The sequence below is a fragment of the Petaurus breviceps genome, unplaced genomic scaffold (assembly GCF_028583685.1).
Source record: "Petaurus breviceps papuanus isolate PSGF00001 unplaced genomic scaffold, PetGlider_PUasm1.0 218, whole genome shotgun sequence".
Taxonomy (NCBI): Eukaryota; Metazoa; Chordata; class Mammalia; order Diprotodontia; family Petauridae; genus Petaurus; species Petaurus breviceps.
In genome coordinates, this window is record NW_027185872.1 from 3974275 (window position 1) to 3993811 (window position 19537).

The window sequence follows — 19537 nt, forward strand, 5'->3', positions numbered from 1 at the left end:
CTTCATTAGTAAGTAAGCTCCTTGCAGTTAGGGAATGTTTCATGCTTCATCTTTATATCCATACACAGAGCCTGCTACACAGAAGGTGCTTAATAATTTCAACTGATAGACCCCCACGTGATTCTTGATGGTAATGTTGCACGGGATGGTAAGTGCCACTTAGGGATCAGTCATGTCATAGTTCTCAACCAAAGCCCAAGGAATTATTAAAAAAGCTCTGAGATACTTCATCCCTTGAACCAGAGACAGGGTACCTGCATGGGACTGTGCAGGTCCTCAAGTGTGGCCCTTTTCCTGGATCCCACCAGACTTGACGTTCTAGAGGGCCGTGTGTGGCCTCGAGGCTTCAGGTTCCCCACCCCTGCACTTGAGCTCATTCTTCTTATGATCCAAGCATGGTGCGCCTTGGCTTGTATAGAACGCTAAACTTGGAGTCAGAAAGATCTAGGTTCAAATTCTACTGAATGATTCAGGGCAAAACCCTTAACTCCTGGCGCTTCAGTTTCTTTGTCTGTAAAATAGGGAAAGCTGTATTTGCGATTCTTGTTCTCAGGCGTTGTGAGCCGGAATGAGTTAAGGAAAATGAAATTCTTTGTGAAATGTAAAAGTCTCTAGGCATGTCTTCTAATATTGTTATTTTTACAGTGCCTTAGTGGCTCAGCAGATAATGAATGATTGGATGTTCCTGGGAAATGAGGGCCTCGCCACCTAGGCCTGGGTTAGGTGTTAGGAGGTGACCCCTAGTGCCCCACCTCTGATACTCTCTTGCTTTTTCTCCTGAGACCAGAGATCTGGCTGACAGGCAACCTCTAACAAATTCAATCACCACCCTTTCTCTTTTTGGGGGGGGGGGCTTTCCATTCCCAGCAGGCCCCTGGGAAGCCTGTTTCTTGATAATTGTCTCCTTTTTTCTCCCTCCATCTGTGACCCCCCAACAACCATGAGAGGTCACTCCATCTCATCAGTTCTGTCTCTGGCTTCTTTAAAGGTCAGAAGTTATTATTCTGGTAAAAAGAAAACAAACATTTGACCAAAATAAGCATCATTGGCTCTTTTTTCCTGTTATACATGTGTGTAGGTTCAGTTTGCAAAGAAAATCATTGAAAATTGGGAGGAATGGATGAAAAGCGTTTAATTCATTGGACAGAATGCCTTTTTCTTGTGTTGTAAAAAGTACAAGAAACTTTCCTGATGCCTGTAAAAGCCATTAGGGTAAAAAATAATTTGTTTAAAGCATCCATCTCCCTTAAAAACCAAGATGGAATAATATGATGCACTCTGAGGTTTCAATGGCCCATTTCTGTGGCTCCTTGGGATTTGGGCGGCACATCTTATGATCTAAGCAGGAAGATGCATGCATTTTTGTTTGGCGTTTTGCTATTTATTAGTTTCTACCTGGAGTTTGTATTCTTTGATATGAATACAAAATGGCTTCACTAAAGATACTGCCATGATGCAAAATCACCCTGAAGAAATCCGCATGAGCAGAATTGTCTCCCTGAGAAGAGAGGGAATTGTCATGGAATCGCCAAACCACTGAGTTTCAGCGCTAAAAAAGACACCAGTGGTCACCAATGGTGACCTATCTCAGAAAAAGAATCCGTACTACCATGCAGCAGACAGGGAGCCTTCCAACCTTTGCTTCCGGCCTTGAATTACTTTTTTAGCTTTTCCTCCTCCATGGGAAGTCCCTTGCTCTTCGTAAAGGGGTTTTCTTTCTGTTGAGCCTAAAGTTACATCTTTGCAACTTCCTGTCCCTGATCCTTATTTTACCCTTTAAGGTGAAATAGAACATTCTGATTACTTTTTCCATTTGACCAGTACGGGGAAGAAGGGCCACCGGCTTGTAGATTCCATATTTCTGAATGTTTTTCTTCTTTTACATCCAGTAAGGGATAGAATGCAGGGGCATTATACCAACTTGGACAGTATTCTCCTGATTATTTGAGAATTGAATCTGCCCCGAAATCCATTCTCATTCTGTGTACTGTAGATGGTTTGGCAAGGCAGTGAACTAATGAGGATTTCACCTTGATGCGATTTGTTTTAGAGCGCCCCTCCCATTTTTCTGATGTGTATATATGCTCATGCAAGTGGACACACGTATGCCACCTTTGACAAAAATAATTTCTTCCCAGAACACATAGGATACATTTGGAATCACTAGCTCTTTCAGTCAGCCAGATTAACTGCCTTTGGGTCATCCATCCTTAGCCCTTCTCCCTCCTTCATTCCCTGGCATCGGGGCTTATTACTTTCCATTCACAGAATCATCCCTCCCTGCTTCCTCAGCTCCTCATACACCCTCTGCCCCAGTTCCAGCCCTTGTCATTTCTTACAAGGAATAGTCTAATAACTTCATAATTGATCCTTCTGTCCCAAGTTCTCCCCTTGTCCAGTCCATCCAGCATGCTGATATTAAGGTCGCATTCCTAAAACACAGACCTCTAAAGGCTTTCGTGGCTTCTCTGCTATCCAATCAGCTTCCACTTGCTTCAGGAAATATGTGCTAGTACAAGCCCCTTTACTCACGATTGGAGTGGAAGGGATGCATTTAACGGTTTCCTGTAGGTGACACCTCATCTCCCACCTCCATGCCTTTGCACCAGTGATCTACCATGTCCAAATGGCCTTACTCTTCTGTCCACCTCAAACAATCCCCAGCTTCCTTAAGTGCATAGGGTTGTACAGACCACGTCCTACACCTGGTGTACGATCCTCTCAGTTGGGTTTTCTCTTAGAAATTCGTTTTTATGAGTTTCTAGGTCAGTTACTTTCAGAGGACCTTAGGTTTGGGGCTAGAAAGCAATCTCAGAGGTCATCTGGTCCAGCTCCCTCCTTTTGTAGAAGGGAAAGTCAAGATCATTTACCTAGTAGGATGTAAGTTCCTTAAGCTCTAGAACTACTTAGTTTTGTGTTTGTTTCCCCAGGATCTGGTATATATTAGGACCTTAATTGTTGTTGATCAGTCACTATTCAGTCATGACTACATTTGGGATTCTCTTGGCAGAGATGCTTGACCATTCACATTGTGACTTGTCCAAGGTCAAACACCTTGTATCTGAGGTTGAATCTGTTTTCAGATCTTTCTGACTCCAAGCCTGACCAAACATCTACTATACCACCTAGATACCTTTGGGCTTTTAATAAATGGGGCTGAATTGAAGTAGAAACTGCTTAAGGGCAGGGGATCTATTTATAAAATAAGCTTGGATTTTAAAAAAATGTTTTCAAAGAAACTGATTAGACCATATTTTTATGGGCACTACACCTTGAGATCAGTTGGTCTTGGAAAAGCAATGGGTGCCCCTATTGGTCATTGTCACTGCTATTGAATGTCATAATGGGAGGAAGAATGTGGAGAGAAGATAAAGTGGACCCAGGGCTAGCAAAACAGTCATCTTCTCAAACACATGAACCATCCCTCATACTTTGCCTCCTACTGAAAGTCCAAGCCCATTGGCAGTTAGGAAAACTTCTAGTATTGTGTGGCATTGTCTCCAGAAGAGTCACTTGGCAACATCTACAGAAAGCCAAGCTAACAAACAACCATTGTGGTCATTCTTGCAAAGTCTTTGACCAGACACAGCCAGAAAACCAAACCTGTTTCTTGTGCCACAAGTGTGCTCATGAGGGAATCTTCCTTGTTCCCCCTGAATCAGTGATCTTGCTGCTGACATTCTGATTCCTCAACATTACAAATCTAGCTTGAAGGTTCTGACATGGTTCTGGAGGTGACCCTCCTCCTCCAGGTATGATTCATTTTGAGAGTTTGTTTTTTCTTTTGTCTTGTCTTCCCTTTCTCATCTTTGCTCTTATTTTCTTTTTTTAAAGCCTTTTAATTTTTTTAGAAGTTTCTGTCACTCCTTAGAATTATTTCCACCAGCCTCTGGAGTGAGAGACATTGTTTGAATCATCTCTCTGATAGGAGAAAGATAAAAATCAGTTCAGCATGGAGATCAACTTTTTTTTTCCTTTTTTTCGTTTAATGCATGACACAGCATGAAATAGGATCAAATTTAAATGGACCACCTCAAATATGATGTTCCTTCGTTTACTCAGGGAGCCCCAATTCCCAGCAATTTCTGCCTTTGCCTGTTAAATGTGCAAGCCAACTAGCTTCTAGGAGAAGGTTACTTCATTCAGGAACGACTCTGCAAAAGCTTATCATCTTGGATGCTTTGTTCACAGTCAACATATTCCTCCCAGATGCTCATAGAAAAGTCAGAGAGAAAAGTCCACGAATGTGGAAGCATCTGATTTCATTTCCAAATGATGCTGCTGACTTAAAACTTTGCCACAGGTTTGTAATTTCAATACAGGGACTTGGGCAAGGGAGGTCATTCTGCATCCTCTCCCACATCCTCAGTTTGTCGACTACCTTCCTCACATCTGGGCTTCAGGACTGGTGAAATCCCACTATCTTCTCCAGAAGCACAGATGCTTCTTGTTTCCCTCACCCACCCACCCAACACCTTGTTTTCTGTTTGACTTGGGAATTTTCCTTAGCACCCAAAAGTCAAACACTTGCATTCATCAAAAAATGTAAAAAAAGGCTAGCCAAGATCTATATCTTAACAATCAGGTTGCATATTTAGTGGTGAAGGGCCTGAGGTATGGAGTACCCATTAGCTGCTATGCTGACAAAGAATGATTTCTCTTCAAAAATGGGAGGAAAAAGAAAGCTCAATAATTTTCCCCATCTTTACTGCTGTGTGAAAAAACACAAGTGACAGTCAGGAAGAAAATGCTGTATACGTGGAAATTGTGCCCTCCACCTTCAGCTGAACACCTGGGAACCAAGTGCTCTGAATATTAAAGAGGGATTAGAAGGTTTACAATTAGAAGAGAGTAAAAAAAAATGACCTGAGCGCTGAGCCCTCTTATTTGACCAACTGTCCCATGGCTTGTGGGCAGATCAGCCCTTACCCTGTGGGTAGACACAGGGCCTTCTTCAAAAGGCACATGACATCTTGTTCTTAAAAATTCATGGCAGCCTAAAACTTTAGGCTCAAATTTTTAGGCCAAGATTATTTATCTCTTTTCCCTGTCAAGAGTGATTAGGAATGCACTGGCTCATTTTCAAATGTGCACCATAAAAAAGAGATGGTATGTATGTTCAAACGTGCTTTTTTGCATTCCTACAATCCAAAGATCGTTTTAGTATAAAAAAATAAAATTTAACAGCCTTTAATTTGTCATGTGGACTCACATTCTATGTGGGCTTTATCACCTCCATATATTTCTCTAAGTGAAACATAAAAATGGCGGTAATAACTGAGAATTTAAAGGAGCTTTGGCCCATGGACCGTGATGTAAACCAAAATGGTGAATGTGGTCTGGGGTGGAATCCTGAAGAGCTGAAGAGAGCAAATGTGTTTGTTTGTGACTAGGGGAACAGACATTGGTTAGTCTAATAGAAGTAGTCCTTGTTCTAATTAGACCATATGGAACTTTGACAGTCAAACAGAATGAATTTGGGAACCCAACCATTTTCTGAATGTCAAGGTCCTGGTTGCCTTCATCTCTGGACTGAGAGGGGTAGGAAAAAGCACTCCGACAAGCAGAGCCATGTTCTGGCACCCGTGGTAAATAAAGAGAAAGAGCTGATCAAAAATCACAGCATCCAGTGTTGATCATCAATGCGGAAGAGCAGGAGTGATCAACAGGCAATGACCAGCCATCAGTGACAAGGTGGACCTCGGGACTCAAGTGATGCTTCCTAGAAGGCAATATCCTTGCCAGCAGTCCTTGAGTTTAGCTATGCCTGTGTTCTTGCACATTTTCACCTCAGTTTAGAGGTTGATGCTGCCCATGGGAATCTTTTTCCAATTGTATGATGGAGCTCTGTAACCAAAGAGGGCACCTTTTATGGAGCTTCACTTTGTACCTCATTCTCCCAAGACAAGAATTCTATAAAAGAGGAGGCCATCTATGTGATCTCAGAATAATGTATATTGTTTTTTAACCAGAAGGCTGAAGACCAATTTTTTAAAATTATGTTTTAATCTAAAAATAAATATATTCTGAGAAATCAGGAGTGCTACCCTAAATACAGTCCTTCAGATTGATGATGTTCAACTTGTTTTTCTCACCACAAAAGCAATTAAGAAATGGGCTGGTGAGCTTTGAACAGCTTTCACGAGTTCTAGTGGGTCCTGAAGATTCATGAGGCTCATCCACAAAACTGTTTTAAGCTGTTGGGGGTTTTAGAACTTAAAATCCATGCGATATTCTCTGCATTCCATCCTCACATAAGAAGTATTGGTCCCAATGGCATTTTCCATGACTGAAACAGGGTGCAGTTTGTTAATTATGCCCCCTGTGGTCACTGCCCATGGTTGACATGTCAATTGTTGTATTCTGGTATGTGGCCTTGATGTCATTCTGTATCGGTTCCCAGATACAGATGTCAGGCTTTATAAGTCAGATATCACCAAATGGCGCCATCCATGTTTGCCAGGGAAACGAAGAACATTTCTCTTCCAATTATACCTTTGTTCATGTGTGTTTGTGTGCATGCGTAAACGTGTACATTATCTGAATTGAATTCAGGATTTCTGATTTGAGGAATGAATGATTATAAATGGTTTAGCCTTGTCAAAAATGACTTTTATCACACTATGATTTTTATTGAACCACATGACTAGGCCTTTTTAAAATCCTGTCTTCTTCCATGAAATTACATTTCATTCTCAGGAGTTGAGCTATTTGCATTGTTTTTAAAGACAAGCAGTCAAACTTCTTGCAAAGATGTGTGATTCCATGTGACTTGGTACTCCTCCATCCACCTACACAGACCCCAAGCCCTCCAAGGGGAGGAGGGACTAGAAAAAGAGAATTTTCAAGTAGGAAATTGGGAGATGATAAATACAAAGACACTGGCTTTCCAGAACATATACTCTCACAAACCGATGTGTCCATGTTTCTTTTGTTTCTATAATTGAATTCCCTCTAACAAGTGTATTGGGCTCTCACTAGAGGCAAAGCACTGGGCTCTAGCTGTGAGAGTCAGATATCTCTGGGCCTTCTGGTGGCACTGGAAAAGCGAAGCTGCCTACTTCTTGTCCCCCTTGTACCCCATAATGTTGTAGAATCTAATGACTTTGGAGTGAACATTTTTCTTCTTCAATAATATCTATCCCTGACAAATTCCAGGTACTCAGTCCCTCCTAAATACTCATCCTCATTTTGAGGTGATTTCCCCCCACCCCCACCAGGCTTCTTTCTTTGTTATCTAGTGGAGTTGGGGGAGGGGAGGGCTGATTTTTCCAAAGACAGAAAAGACAGGGGTGCATTTGAGTCTGTCATATGAAACACATTTTTGTTATCCCTTTAGGGGCCATCATCTAACTTGACGCCAACATTTAAGCTGTGAAAATTATGGGCTCATCCATTTCACAGTGGCCGTCAAACGTGCCCAAATCTCCCCCATTACTCTTGGCAGAAGACAGACTGGGCCCATTTCTTTTCTTTCCTGTCTGTTCCTGATGCTCCCTAAGCCTCTTCTCCCTTTCCTGTTTCAGAATGAAGAACAAGTTTTGGTATTTTGAGTTTGGCACCTCAGAGACGTTCTCGGCGACCTGCAAGAGACTGCATGAATCTGTGGAGATCGAAGTAAGGAAAAAGAGTTATCCTCAAGGGAGTTAGGAGTCATCTTTTGCTCAAGTGTTAACACATCCCCTGTGCAGAGAGGGGCCCAGATGAACTAGACTCTGAGCCATGCAGAGAATGACAAGGCAGGAGTCTCAAATGTTATTTTTGTCTAACCGCCTCGATGTGGGTTTGCCCTAAATTTTGGTATAAAATTCATCTTGGTCATTAGCGAAGACTTATTACTGAGTAAGAGGGCGAGAGGTGGAGCATCGTTTCTAGAAATCAATGGATCAGTGACTATGCCTGATGTGGAGAGAGAGACAGAAGCTAAATAAAAGACACTGGAGGGAGGAGGAAAAAAATCTTGCAAGAAACCAAAAAAAGGGGGGAAAAAACCTTATTATTTCCAGGTCTCAATATTTTATAACCTTTAAAACCCAATTCACTAAAATTGCCCTTACTTTCTTGAATAAAGGTTAAAAAATGCACTTTTTGCCAATTCATTCCGATTCATTAAGTAGCTTTTCTCAGTGACCAAGGTTGCCATGTTTCCATTACCCATGTAGGAAGTGAAAATGCCAAGAAATAGAGCAAAGTTAGTGAGAAAAAAAGACTTTCAAAAGTCAAGGAGCAAACAAGTCTACAAAAAATATAGGCACCATGGGACACAGGCATCTGAGAGGCTCTGGATAAAAAGAAATGACTTACTTATACCCAGAGAGGCTGAGAGGCTAGAAGAGAAAAGGGAGATGACTTCTTGGGGAATGAACATGTTAAAGGCACAGGTATAAAATCAGGGCTTCACATCTGATCCATATTTAATTCTTATTAATTTTGAATTTTAAAATCTACTTATTTCAAAATAAAAAGGATAACTGGTCCCTTCTCCCCCACACTTGACCTAGTCACAGTTAGTAACTAAGTTTAGCTGACTTGTTAGGGGGCCACGTTATAACCTTTTTCCCAAGTAAGGCTTATTGTGTGTTTGGCTGGGTTTGCTTGTTGTAGACCTGGGACTTTAATCCACTCAAGGAGGAAATTCCCTTTTCTGATATACATGGGTAACTCCTCTGTAGCTTATGGCCTTAAAGAATTTCCAGGGACACTAAGAGTTTCAGTGACTTGCCATTCAGTCAGAGGCAACACCGGAACCCAGGCCTTCCAGACGCCAAGTTCATTTAACCACTACTGCATTTGAATAGGTAAATTCTGCTGTGTAGGAGTGAATCAGGATTGAGTTATGTCACAGGGAGGGGCTGTCAAAGTTAGAGGTCTTCACATACAACAATGACTATCTAGCCAGGCACTGCCGGTGTCTCTGAGGTAAGGGGGAGTAAGTTGACCACCATAATTGACTCTTCCAAGCAACATGAAGCAGGGAGAAGACCCCTGTACCTCAAGCCCAAGCATTGTCCAGCATGCCCCCTACTAGCCATGTAAACATGCTCAAGCCACCTCATCCAGAAGACTTCGCTTCCCCATCTGTAAAATGAGAGGGGATAAGGATCCTTTCCTTATGATTCCCCCAGGACTAATATGAGGGTCAGATTTGTAAAGTGATATTTAAGGCATCATCTTCGTCTTCATCATCATCACTAATAATTGGCTGAATTTGGGGCATTTCTTGAAATGTTGCTTTAAAAATGTATTCTAACTATATAACTCTCTCCAGCTGATGTTTTTATAGTGCTTAATGGGATATCAATATGCACTTAATAAATATTTAGTGGCTGATTGATGGTTGCTAAAGGACTTTACATAATTATCTCTTTCGATTCTCATATCCGTCCTCTGTGGCTGATGCGATTATTCCCATTTGACAGATGAGAAAACAGAGGCTGAAAGATTTACATATCTTTCTCAGGATCATGAAGCTAGATGAGGGAAATGGAGGTACAAGAACTAAATGTTGACTTTTAGAGTCAATTGTAAAATACCATGGTCTAAGGGAAACTTGTATGGAAATAGAGATGCTGCTGTTTCATAATATTAGTGTGAAGAACAAGAGTCCCCTTGAGCAAATCTGATAAAGCCATCTGGGTTCAGTATCGTGACCCTTGATCCTTCCCCCAATAGCATGTGATGGTTTCTCATGTAGACCTTAGAAGAAGACCCAATGATACACCGAAAGCTTTAGAGGGACAGCTTTAAAATTTCATTCACAGATCAGCTATTGTGAAATTTTTCTATGTAATGAAAAACAGATATTTGACTGAAAATGTGATATTTTTAAGGAAACAAAAGTTCTTTGGCACTCTGGTGGATTTCTGATTTCACTACTGTAGGTGTTTTTTCCGCTAGCTTAGTCCTGACTCCCTCCAATATCTCTGTCAGAGGATAAGATCTGACCTCAAATAGGAAGATACCTTCAGGGTTTGATATGGATGGCAGGGGAGGGCGACTTCAGTGTCTGGACAGCCCAAACCGCGCCTGCAGAGCCTACTCTTTAGGACACCAACATTCTTTCAGCCTGTGATTTAGACACCCAGTGAGAGGAAATCTTGTCCTCCAGAGACATATCACCCTCTGTGATCCTTGACCATGTGTGGAAAACCTAGCCAGCTCTCTAGAGAACTTGGACTTGGACATAAAGATGCTACTTGCACTCATTAAAATAACTCCTGTTGAAGACAATTCCTGTTGAAAAGTTTTTCCCCTTCACAACTCTTCATTCACATAAATGAATTTTTAGCATTTCTTTCTAGAATATAGTCCCATTGGCACAGCTCTTGACCAACTGACAAGGGACTTCCTCCCCCACCTTCATGGACTCTGACTCTGTTTTCCCATTGGGTTATTTATTCTGGAGCCTCAGACAGGAATTAGAGCATTTCTCTCTCTCCTTCAATTTTCATTCTATAAGTCTTTGTGAAGAAAAGAATTACCTTGACTCCAAAACTACAGTTGTAAGTCATATATTTAGAGTTGGAAGGAACCTTAGGGGCCAGCTAGTTCACCCCCCTCATGTTACAGATGAGGAAGCAGAGGTACAGGTAGGTTCAATGTCTTTCCCAGTTGGGCAGCTTATAGGTGGCTGAGGAAGCATGGGAACCCAGGCCTTTCTGGCTCTAAGCCCAGAGTTAACTCTCAGGTCTTTTATAGAGAGTTGGCTAAGCCTTTCTCCAAGTTTCTGAACTGAGTTCAACATTTCACTAGTTACTGTGCTGCCCTCAAGATGACTCTATCATTATATCAGCCTTTAAAATATGAATTTGCATAATGTTGTGCTGACTTAGGTAATTTCTTGCCCTCTGGTCTGAAATGATGCCATGTACTCCTGAACAATAGTGAACAGAGGTGAGACTGTGCCCTCCATGGCAGATCATGGAATAGCTGAAAGAACGCCATAGTCAGAGTCCTAGAGGACCTGGGTTCAAATATGGCTCTCTCCATTACTCCTTGAATGACCTTGGAACAGCCACTTTTCCTCTCTGGGTTTCCTCAGCTCATCAGAGCATGGGGTGGGCTAGGTGAACTTTCAAGGTGGCTACTAGTTCTAAGTCTCTGAGTGTTTGATAAGCAGAGAAATTGCCATGATGGCAGCCAGCGGAGGAGGGAGCCTCTGTGGAGGATGCCATGTGATACTTATCTGCCACTGGGATTTTCCACCCTGAGGAGGTCCAATGGGGAAGAGGCCTCTCATGCACCAGAGTTTCTATACAAAATAAAGAGAAATATCCATTGTGTTAGTGCTAGGGGTCTCGTGACCTCGGGAGCAAAGGAACGCAGGGAAAAAGTCCAGCATCCCCCACACGGCTTCACCTTGTCCTTTCTCTGGGACATAGAGGGGCCCAAGGAGCCATCACAGACTGGAAAAAAGGCAAAGCACCTGGGTTCCTTTCCTCCCTGTGTTTCATAGCTTCCTCTGGGCTTCCCTTCCCCCTTTTGTAAATGAAGTTCAATGACCTCTGAGGCTCCTTCTGGGAAGTCACTTTTTTTTGCTTTTTCTTTTTGAAGGGGGGAGGGCAGGGCAATTGGGGTTAAGTGACTGGCCCAAGGTCACACAGCTACTAAGTGTTAAGTGTCTGAGGACAGATTTGAATTCAGGTCCTCCTGACTCCAGGGCTGGTGCTCTATTCACTGTACCACCCAGCCGCCCCTGGGAAGTCACTTCTTATTTCTGTTCTCCCTCTTCCGTGAAATCAGAAGATGACTATGGCCCCTGGAGAAGGTTATAAAAACTCCCATGCCCTGTCACTGCCAGAAATATGAGAAGGACCATGAGCCCAGTATTTCAGGTGTGAAGACACAGAGCCCTCTTTTCAAGTGCCCATGTTTCAAGTAAATAGGTAGGACGGGGTACCTGCTAAACACCAAGCACCATGCGAGGCACCGGGAGGTACCAACCCAAAATTAAACCTACCTCACCTACCTCTTCCTTCAAGGAGATTGCATTCCATTGTGGGAACTGATCCTGCCTGGAGAATTGAAGGAAAACAAGTACCTTCTTCTCCTCCACCCTTTCAATCTCTGCATGATGGATGTTAGAATAGAAAATGAATTTTGGTGGTGAACTCTCAGCTGAGCCTTTCCTCCTGATTGAGAAGAAATGCAAGATCCGTGTGCTGTTAAACACTGACCAATGAAAGGCCATAGAGAATTCAGGGGGACAAGCCAAGTAAGTGTGATTGTAAGAGACAGTGGGTCATAGTGGAGCTCTGATTTTGTAGCCAGAGGATCTGGGTGGGAATCCTGCCTGGCATTTGCGACTTATGCAACCTGGACCAAATCATTTAAACTCTCTGAGCCCATTTCCTTATCTCTGAAGTGAGGGAGAAACAGACTTGGTAATTTGGTGACTTGTCTCCCTACTACTACAAGAATCCAGACTATTAATAGGAACATTCAGAAAAGGGGAGACTTATTTGTTTGGGGTATATGACAGGGATCATGAGTTCCATTTTGGACATGTTGGGTTTGAGATATCCCTGGGACTTCCAGGATATCCAGGACACTCAATGACAAGTCATTGAAGAGCCAAGCCTGAGTTCCAATAAAGCATCTGCTGTTTGGCACTTAAAGCTGCTTCTAATATCACCCTCCAACCCTTTCAGTCTCTTCTACTTCTGTCCCTCCACATACCGCATCCTCCAACTCCAATGGCCTCCTTGAAGTTCCTTGGATCAAAAACTCCATCCCTTGTCTCTGTGACTTTGCATTGTGTTTTCCCCATGTCTGGATTTCTCTGCCTACTCAGCCCCTCTTCTTAGTTCCTCTGGTTCCCTTGAAGACTCAGGTCAAATCCCTTTTTTTTCCAAGAGGGCCTCCCTGGTCCCCACCTGCCTTCATTCCCTGCTAGTTCCTTCCCTTCCTCTGTTAGTTTCCATGTATTCTAGGTAGATCACGTGTATATATATATAAACACTCATGGACAAGTTGTCTGCCCTTGTAGAATGCATGCTCCCTGAAGGGAGGGATGCTGTTTTTGCTTTTCTTTGTATTTTAGCCTTAGCATAGGGTCTGGCGCAGAGGAAGCATGTGAGAAATGCATCTTGATTGACTGACTGAATATCAATAATTATAACATATTGCTTCTGAATAATAATAGCATTACTATATTACTTACAAGTGCTTTCCAAACACTTGACGTGGGCGTCTTATTGGAGCCTTGCCACAACCTATGGTGCAGTCCCTGCAATTCTTCTTATCTCATTTCAGAGAGAAGGAAACTGAGGTTCATGAAGGTGTCGTGATTCACCCAGAGTCACCCATATAAGCTCATTGGAAGCCATTTCTCTTGGACTCTGAGTCCAAACCTGAGCCTCTGCCCCACATGGCCTGAACTATTAGATAACTGACGGATTGTCCTTGACCAGTGAAATGAACAAGGAATTTATAGAAAAAGACTATTCATGACCCTGGGTGTCTTATGGCCAAATAACATGGGAAATGTGATTCCCATTGTCTCCACATTCCACCATCTTCTTCCTGCTGGCTTTGACTTTGTCAGAAGAACGAGGAAACCAGACTGGCAGTTTGAGGCTGAGCCTGTGGTGTTTCACTAATTCAGTCATCCACAGCCATGGCCAATTATAGAGTAAATCGCCCTCTTTTTTCTGGATATTTGCATAATGCTTGGGATTTATTGACTCTTTGTGGTCATCAGCTTCCCTTTGTTGTTGTTGTGTGTGTGCATGCATTTGTGTGTGCACACTCGTGTGTGTATAATCTGAAGAAAAGATGAAAATTTTATGTGGCATAATATGGAAACAGTTATCTTTCCTGGCCATTGCCTTAGCAGGGGGTTCCTTCAGTCAAGTGGTAGAAGCAATGCCTGACCTCCATGAAAAAATGGGATGGGAATGTTCTAGGCTAATGAGCATAATATTAACTTGAAGAGAAGAAGGCAACCTGGGGGCACTACCTAATGGAAACTGACCCTTCATAAAGATTTATGTCCTGAAGTACATCGTCTTCTTCTCATAGAACTAGTATTCTTTGAATCTCTCAGGGAATTGCCTTGCTTCTCTGAAAATCACCCATTCAAACCTAAGGAAACTGATTATTATGACCTCTCTGGGTCAGAGTTGCCTCATCTTTAAATAAAGGATTGGATTGGATGACCTCCAAGATCCCTTCCAGACCTAGATCTAAGGACAGATTTGTGATTGAGGTGAAGCAGAATCAGAGAACGTCAGTTGGGAGTGTTTCCAGCAGTTAATCAGATTAACCCCAACATGAATGGGAGACCCCTCTACAACATCCAGCCTTTGTCTGAAAACTTCTAGCAAGATGGAATCTTCAAATTCCTGAGGAATCCTATTCTGCTCCTATTTGGCCCTAAAGGATAGGAAGGGTAGGGTTTTGTTTTCCTTACATTGAGCCAAATATGATCAGCTGTCTAAGGCTCCTTGCACATTGCCATGTTCAAAGGCACAAAACTGTCTGCAATGTCCCACCTTTGTTCATAGTTCTATAAGTCTAAGCAAAAGTCTGTTGGAACCTACCAAAATCATTCTTCAAGTACTTGAAGTCAGCTGTCATGTTCCACTGAAGCCTTCTGTTCTCCAGAATAATTCCCGCCTTCCCTTTCATCAGTTTTCAAGTAGAATGAACTAAATGCCCTTCCCTATGATGCTTGCTTTCCTCTAGACACTTTTTGGTTGAGTATACTGTTCATCTACTATGGTTTCTAGAATGGAGCTCAATGCCCCAGATGTTGACATCTGGACAGGGTAGGGGGCGGGGACATCCTCCCCTGCCCTCACTTAATGCCGACTAAGATGGTGTCTACTTTGTGGCCTTCTACATCATGTTATTAAATCATCTGGAGCCTTGCAGTCCATCCGAAGCCTCTGAAGGAAGCAAGACACGAAAGGGAGAAACATAGTAACAGTATAGAGTCGTGTTTTGCAACTATCACATCTCAGTCTGTTAGGATTGTCAGAGAAGGAGGGGGAGAAAGCTTCTCTTTGTGGAGTCTTCCTCTCTGGATGAACAAAAGAAACCCTCTTTTACTAATTCTGAAAGTAACTCATCCCAGCAGGGTTCGGAGGCCTAGTCAAATAATTGTCTTAGTCTATTGCCTGCTGTGCTCAATATCGAGTGCAAATGGAAACCAGGCCCCTGAACCATCTTCTTTCACAATTCCTCTGTTATTTAAATAATTCGAACTGGTTTGGGGGACGCCAGACCTTTATAAATTAACAGCAGGGAAATACCAAAGGTGTCAGATTGCATATTTATCATCTTTTTTGTGTAACACTTAAATATGTATTAAGAAGTGACTGACATAAATTAGCCAGATTTCAGAAGCCACAGGCCGGAGCTTGTCGAGGACCCCCTTCTGCTTGACATTTCATCCTTGTCAAAGATCAAATTATTTTAATTTAGGCTGCAAATTATAAGGAATGAAGACTTCTTTGTGGGAATTCCCTGTGGTAATCTGACTTTTGTTGTTACTGCTGCTTGTCAGTGTGCAAAAGATATAATATGCATGCAAATAAGGTTAAAAAATATGTACTATCTAATTATCCAGCCAGTACATTCCACTTGAAGACAGTGGGAGGCCTGACACACAGTATGTGTTTGATTCTTTGAGGCCTGCAGGGTATTTACACAAGATTACTTTTAATTATGAAATTAATATCTGTTTATCTAGAATGTATAGCAGTAAGTGAGCATACACATGAGGAGAATTTTTTAGTAAAATAAATCATCTTAATTTAATACATAAAAAGGGGGAAAAAATCACTTGGCCCCTGAAAAAGACCTGTAAAGACCTTGCTTTCACCCTTGTCGAAACAAATGGAGTGAAAACTTGGCACTTTCTCACTTGTCTGTTTCCATCCCTGCCAAGGGGGTCCGCAATGTGTTGTTCTAGCTTCCAGCTTTTGGTTTGGGAGCATGATGGGATTGCTACATTCCTTTTGTAGAGCAGAGAGGAAGGAATGGTAGTGTTGGAACACTTAGGGCCGTCCCTTTCATTCTTCGGGTCTAACCAGGAGTTCTTTTTTAGAGACTAAGAAAGGCAACAAGCATCACACCAATGAGGGGGGATATATTTTCAGGGAATGTGCCCAGGGTAACCTCTCTCAAATATTAGCAATGAGGAACTTCCACCAAGTAAAACATTGTCTACTGAAACTAAGGTTTCTCACTGATTTGTGTTGAATAAATGGAGAATCATTTTGGGGGGCCAGAACTTCTTGAATTGCTCCAAACAAGTATAAAACATCCACTTGATGATAACAAGCACGCCATTCGCTTCACTCATTTCCATCATGAGGCTAGACAAGGTTCCCTAAAAGGTAGTAGGGACTAAACCAAAGGGATGCTGGGTAGCAGGGGCGAAGAGCTGGCTGGGAAGTAGGGCTCCAGGGAACTTAAGCAAGTCTTCTGTCAACTCTGATCTCAGGTTCTTTGCTGGCAAATCTTGGAGTTGAAACAGCTGATTTCCAACATTCTTTTCAACTTCACATATTTTGGTCCTTAATTCCACCTACTTTGCCTTTAGAGATTCTTAACTTGGGAATGTGTGAATATGTTAGAAGGAGAAAGGGAGGGAGAGAGAAAAGAGAGAGGGAGGGAGGGAGGGTAGAGGGATAGATGGATGGACCGTTGGACAGACAGAAGTTATAGAATGAAAATAGAATTGCTTTAATATAATTGGTTTCCTCTGTAATGTTAGGCATTTGATTTTTGCATTTACTAATGCCCTTCTAAGAAGGAATCCATAGGTTACACCTTCCTACCAGAAAGGTACAGGACACACGAAGGAAAACGAGGAACCTAAGATTACCTAGCCCCTTCTCCTTGAGGATCCCTGTCTTTTACCTTCTTCAAAGCTCTGATAAAATATGTTCAAGAGCCTTTCCTTCCTTGTTCTGCTCAATTAATCTCAAGCTGCCTGAATTAATTCGCTTTAGATGTATGCTGTTTTAAAACTATTCTTAACTCATATTCATGATGACTGCAATTTCTCCTTCCTTCACGCTCTTCCCTCTGCCTAAGACATGCCATCTCCTGCTTCCTCCTCCTTACCCTAAGGCCCAGGGGAATAAGTCTCCATCTACTCCACCACAAGCCCCACCAAGCAGTCCTTTCTGATACTGACAGAGAACAGGGTTTCCTCCATCCTTGGAATCATCATGGTACCTTGTGTTGGTCTTCAGAGATTCTGAGTGCGCACACCCCATTCACAGTTTGTCTCTTGTATTTCTCTGACTAGATCGTAAGCTCTTGGAGGCGACGGCCCTTACCTTTCTTCTACTCCTTCTTGTATTTCACACTGCATTCAGCGCCATGCTGTGTTGGCTCCATACTCAGAAAATGTCTGCTGAATGGATGAACGAATGAACAAGTCAGTGTCTCTCTAATAAGACTGTAAATTCCTGGACAACTTTGTCCGAATCACCCTCCTCTCTTCCCCTTCTTCAAGTGATCCAGATATAATAGATGTATAACAAAGCTTCTGATGAAAACTAGGCCGTACTTCCCAAAGGCAGGAAGGCCATAACTGCCAGGCCATCTAGACACGGTGCATCTTAGAAGAGTAGAGTTAGTAGCCATGACTGAAAGGGTGACTGGATGGGAGAGGAGATAGGTAGATAAAAAGACCAGACTTTCAGCAATTTGATTCAAACAAACTTTATCTCACAACTAGAGTGATCATTTTAAAATTCACATTGAGGATAATCAGTTGGTCTTGAAAGATTGACTCAGAAATGCACAATAATGGATGAAAATGGTCTCATTACAATAATGAAAGCAGGATAGCAGAAGAAAAATAAACAAAGAACACAGATCAAAAATTCAAACTTTTCCATTTTCCTCCCTTTTCCCTTTGTCACTTTCTCTGATCAGTGTGATGGCGTGCAGCTAGACCTAATAAACATCTCGCTGGAAGGAATTGCTATTTTGAATATTCCCAGCATGCACGGAGGATCCAATCTTTGGGGAGAGACCAAGAAAAGGCGCAGTCATCGCCGAACTGAAAAGAAGGGGTCAGATAAGAGAACAACTGTCACTGACATGAAGGAGCTAAAGTTTGCGAGTCAAGGTAAGGTTCCCCAGCTTCTTCTGAATCGGCACGTAATTTATTAACTCATCTGTATCGCCGGCTTTTCCAATGGAGTTCTTGAGCTCCGGAATGCAGGAATGACGTATCCATGTTCACTTGACTCATTCTATTGCCTGAATTGCATGTGTGATGATAGAACATCACAGCAGAAGTTTAGAACACAGTGCAAATTAGACTAAACTGTTCGTTTATTCTCTCTTTCCAACATTCTGCTGTAATACAACAGGGGATACTGCTTCCCATCCCCTAGGGAGGTCACTTTGATGCGTGTATGTCTTGGATAATCAGATGTTGGCCTCTGCTATTAAGACACTCCCCACATTCCTTAAGCAAAGTCATCATCTGAAATTGAATGAACCTCAAGGAGAGAAACATATTCATCCACTTTTTGTATTGGCAGCAGCTTGGCTGCCTCATCCAAGGAATCTCGGGGAAACACTGATAAATCAAGAAGTGAGAAAGGACAGGGATAGTCAGGGGAGAAAAATGCTTTTTTGTTTCTGACTTCATTCTAAGTTGGTGCAAAAATATGGAGTCTCCGCCTTGTCTGTTAGAAACTTGAAATACTACAAATTAGTACTAGGTGCAAGCTGGTGTAAGCTTTCTTGTTACTGACTCTCTGCAGTCACGAACGAGCAAAGGTCAAAGAGAACCTTGGCATAGGGGAGGCCAGAATTACACAAAGGACCTGGGGTCCCCTTCCTGTCCCAGTAAGGGAAGGATTCCTGGAGAGCTCCCAACTGTGTTCACTGAAAATATGAAGGGAAGACTTATTTCTAGCGGACACATAGTCACCAACTTGAGGATGACCTAAAAAGGAACAGAAAGGGCATTCTTAGAAGAAAAATGACTTAGGGTATAAAAGATAAGTTGGGTTATTGTTGTTTTCCAGTATGAATGTTGCCTATGATCTTCAACCATAGTGTTCTGGGCTTTCTGTAAGGGAAGCTTTTGTTTTTGAGTCCTTTCAGTCTTGTGTGACATTTGTAACTCCATTTGAGGTTTTCTTGGCAAAGATACAGGAATAGTTTGCCATTTCCTTCTCCAACTCACTGTACAGATGAGGAAACTGAGGCAGAGTGAGGTGACTTGCCCAGGGTCACACAGCTAGTAAATGTTTGAGATCAGATTTGAACTCGGGTCTTCCTGATTCTAAACCCAGTGTTTTATCAATTGTGCCACTCAGTTTCCCCAGGTTAGCAGGATTCATTTTCCTCTCTACATGTGTTGTTGACTTTGCAGCCCATGCAGCCACACTCCTGGCTGTCCCAAGGGCTTGGAATCTCCACAGTGGGGCCTTCTGAGGACAGTAGGCATCCCCGCCCCCCTCCCAGATTTGTTGCTTTGCTTTGATTTTTATAAAAGTGTTACATCACAATCATATCTCGAAATACACTCCCACCCCTTCCTTCCCCCCCC

At 42.4% G+C, this 19537-nt stretch overlaps 1 protein-coding gene across 1 annotated transcript in view; it reads left to right on the forward strand.

The window, feature by feature from the left end:
- The window catches only part of DGKB (diacylglycerol kinase beta), a 698074-nt gene that overhangs the window by 535430 nt on the left and 143107 nt on the right, over window positions 1–19537 (forward strand). Inside the window, exons 22-23 of the mRNA XM_069094439.1 lie at window positions 7527–7617; window positions 17902–18097. Coding sequence (XP_068950540.1) covers window positions 7527–7617; window positions 17902–18097 — 287 coding nt within the window. The remainder of the gene's footprint in view (window positions 1–7526; window positions 7618–17901; window positions 18098–19537) is intronic.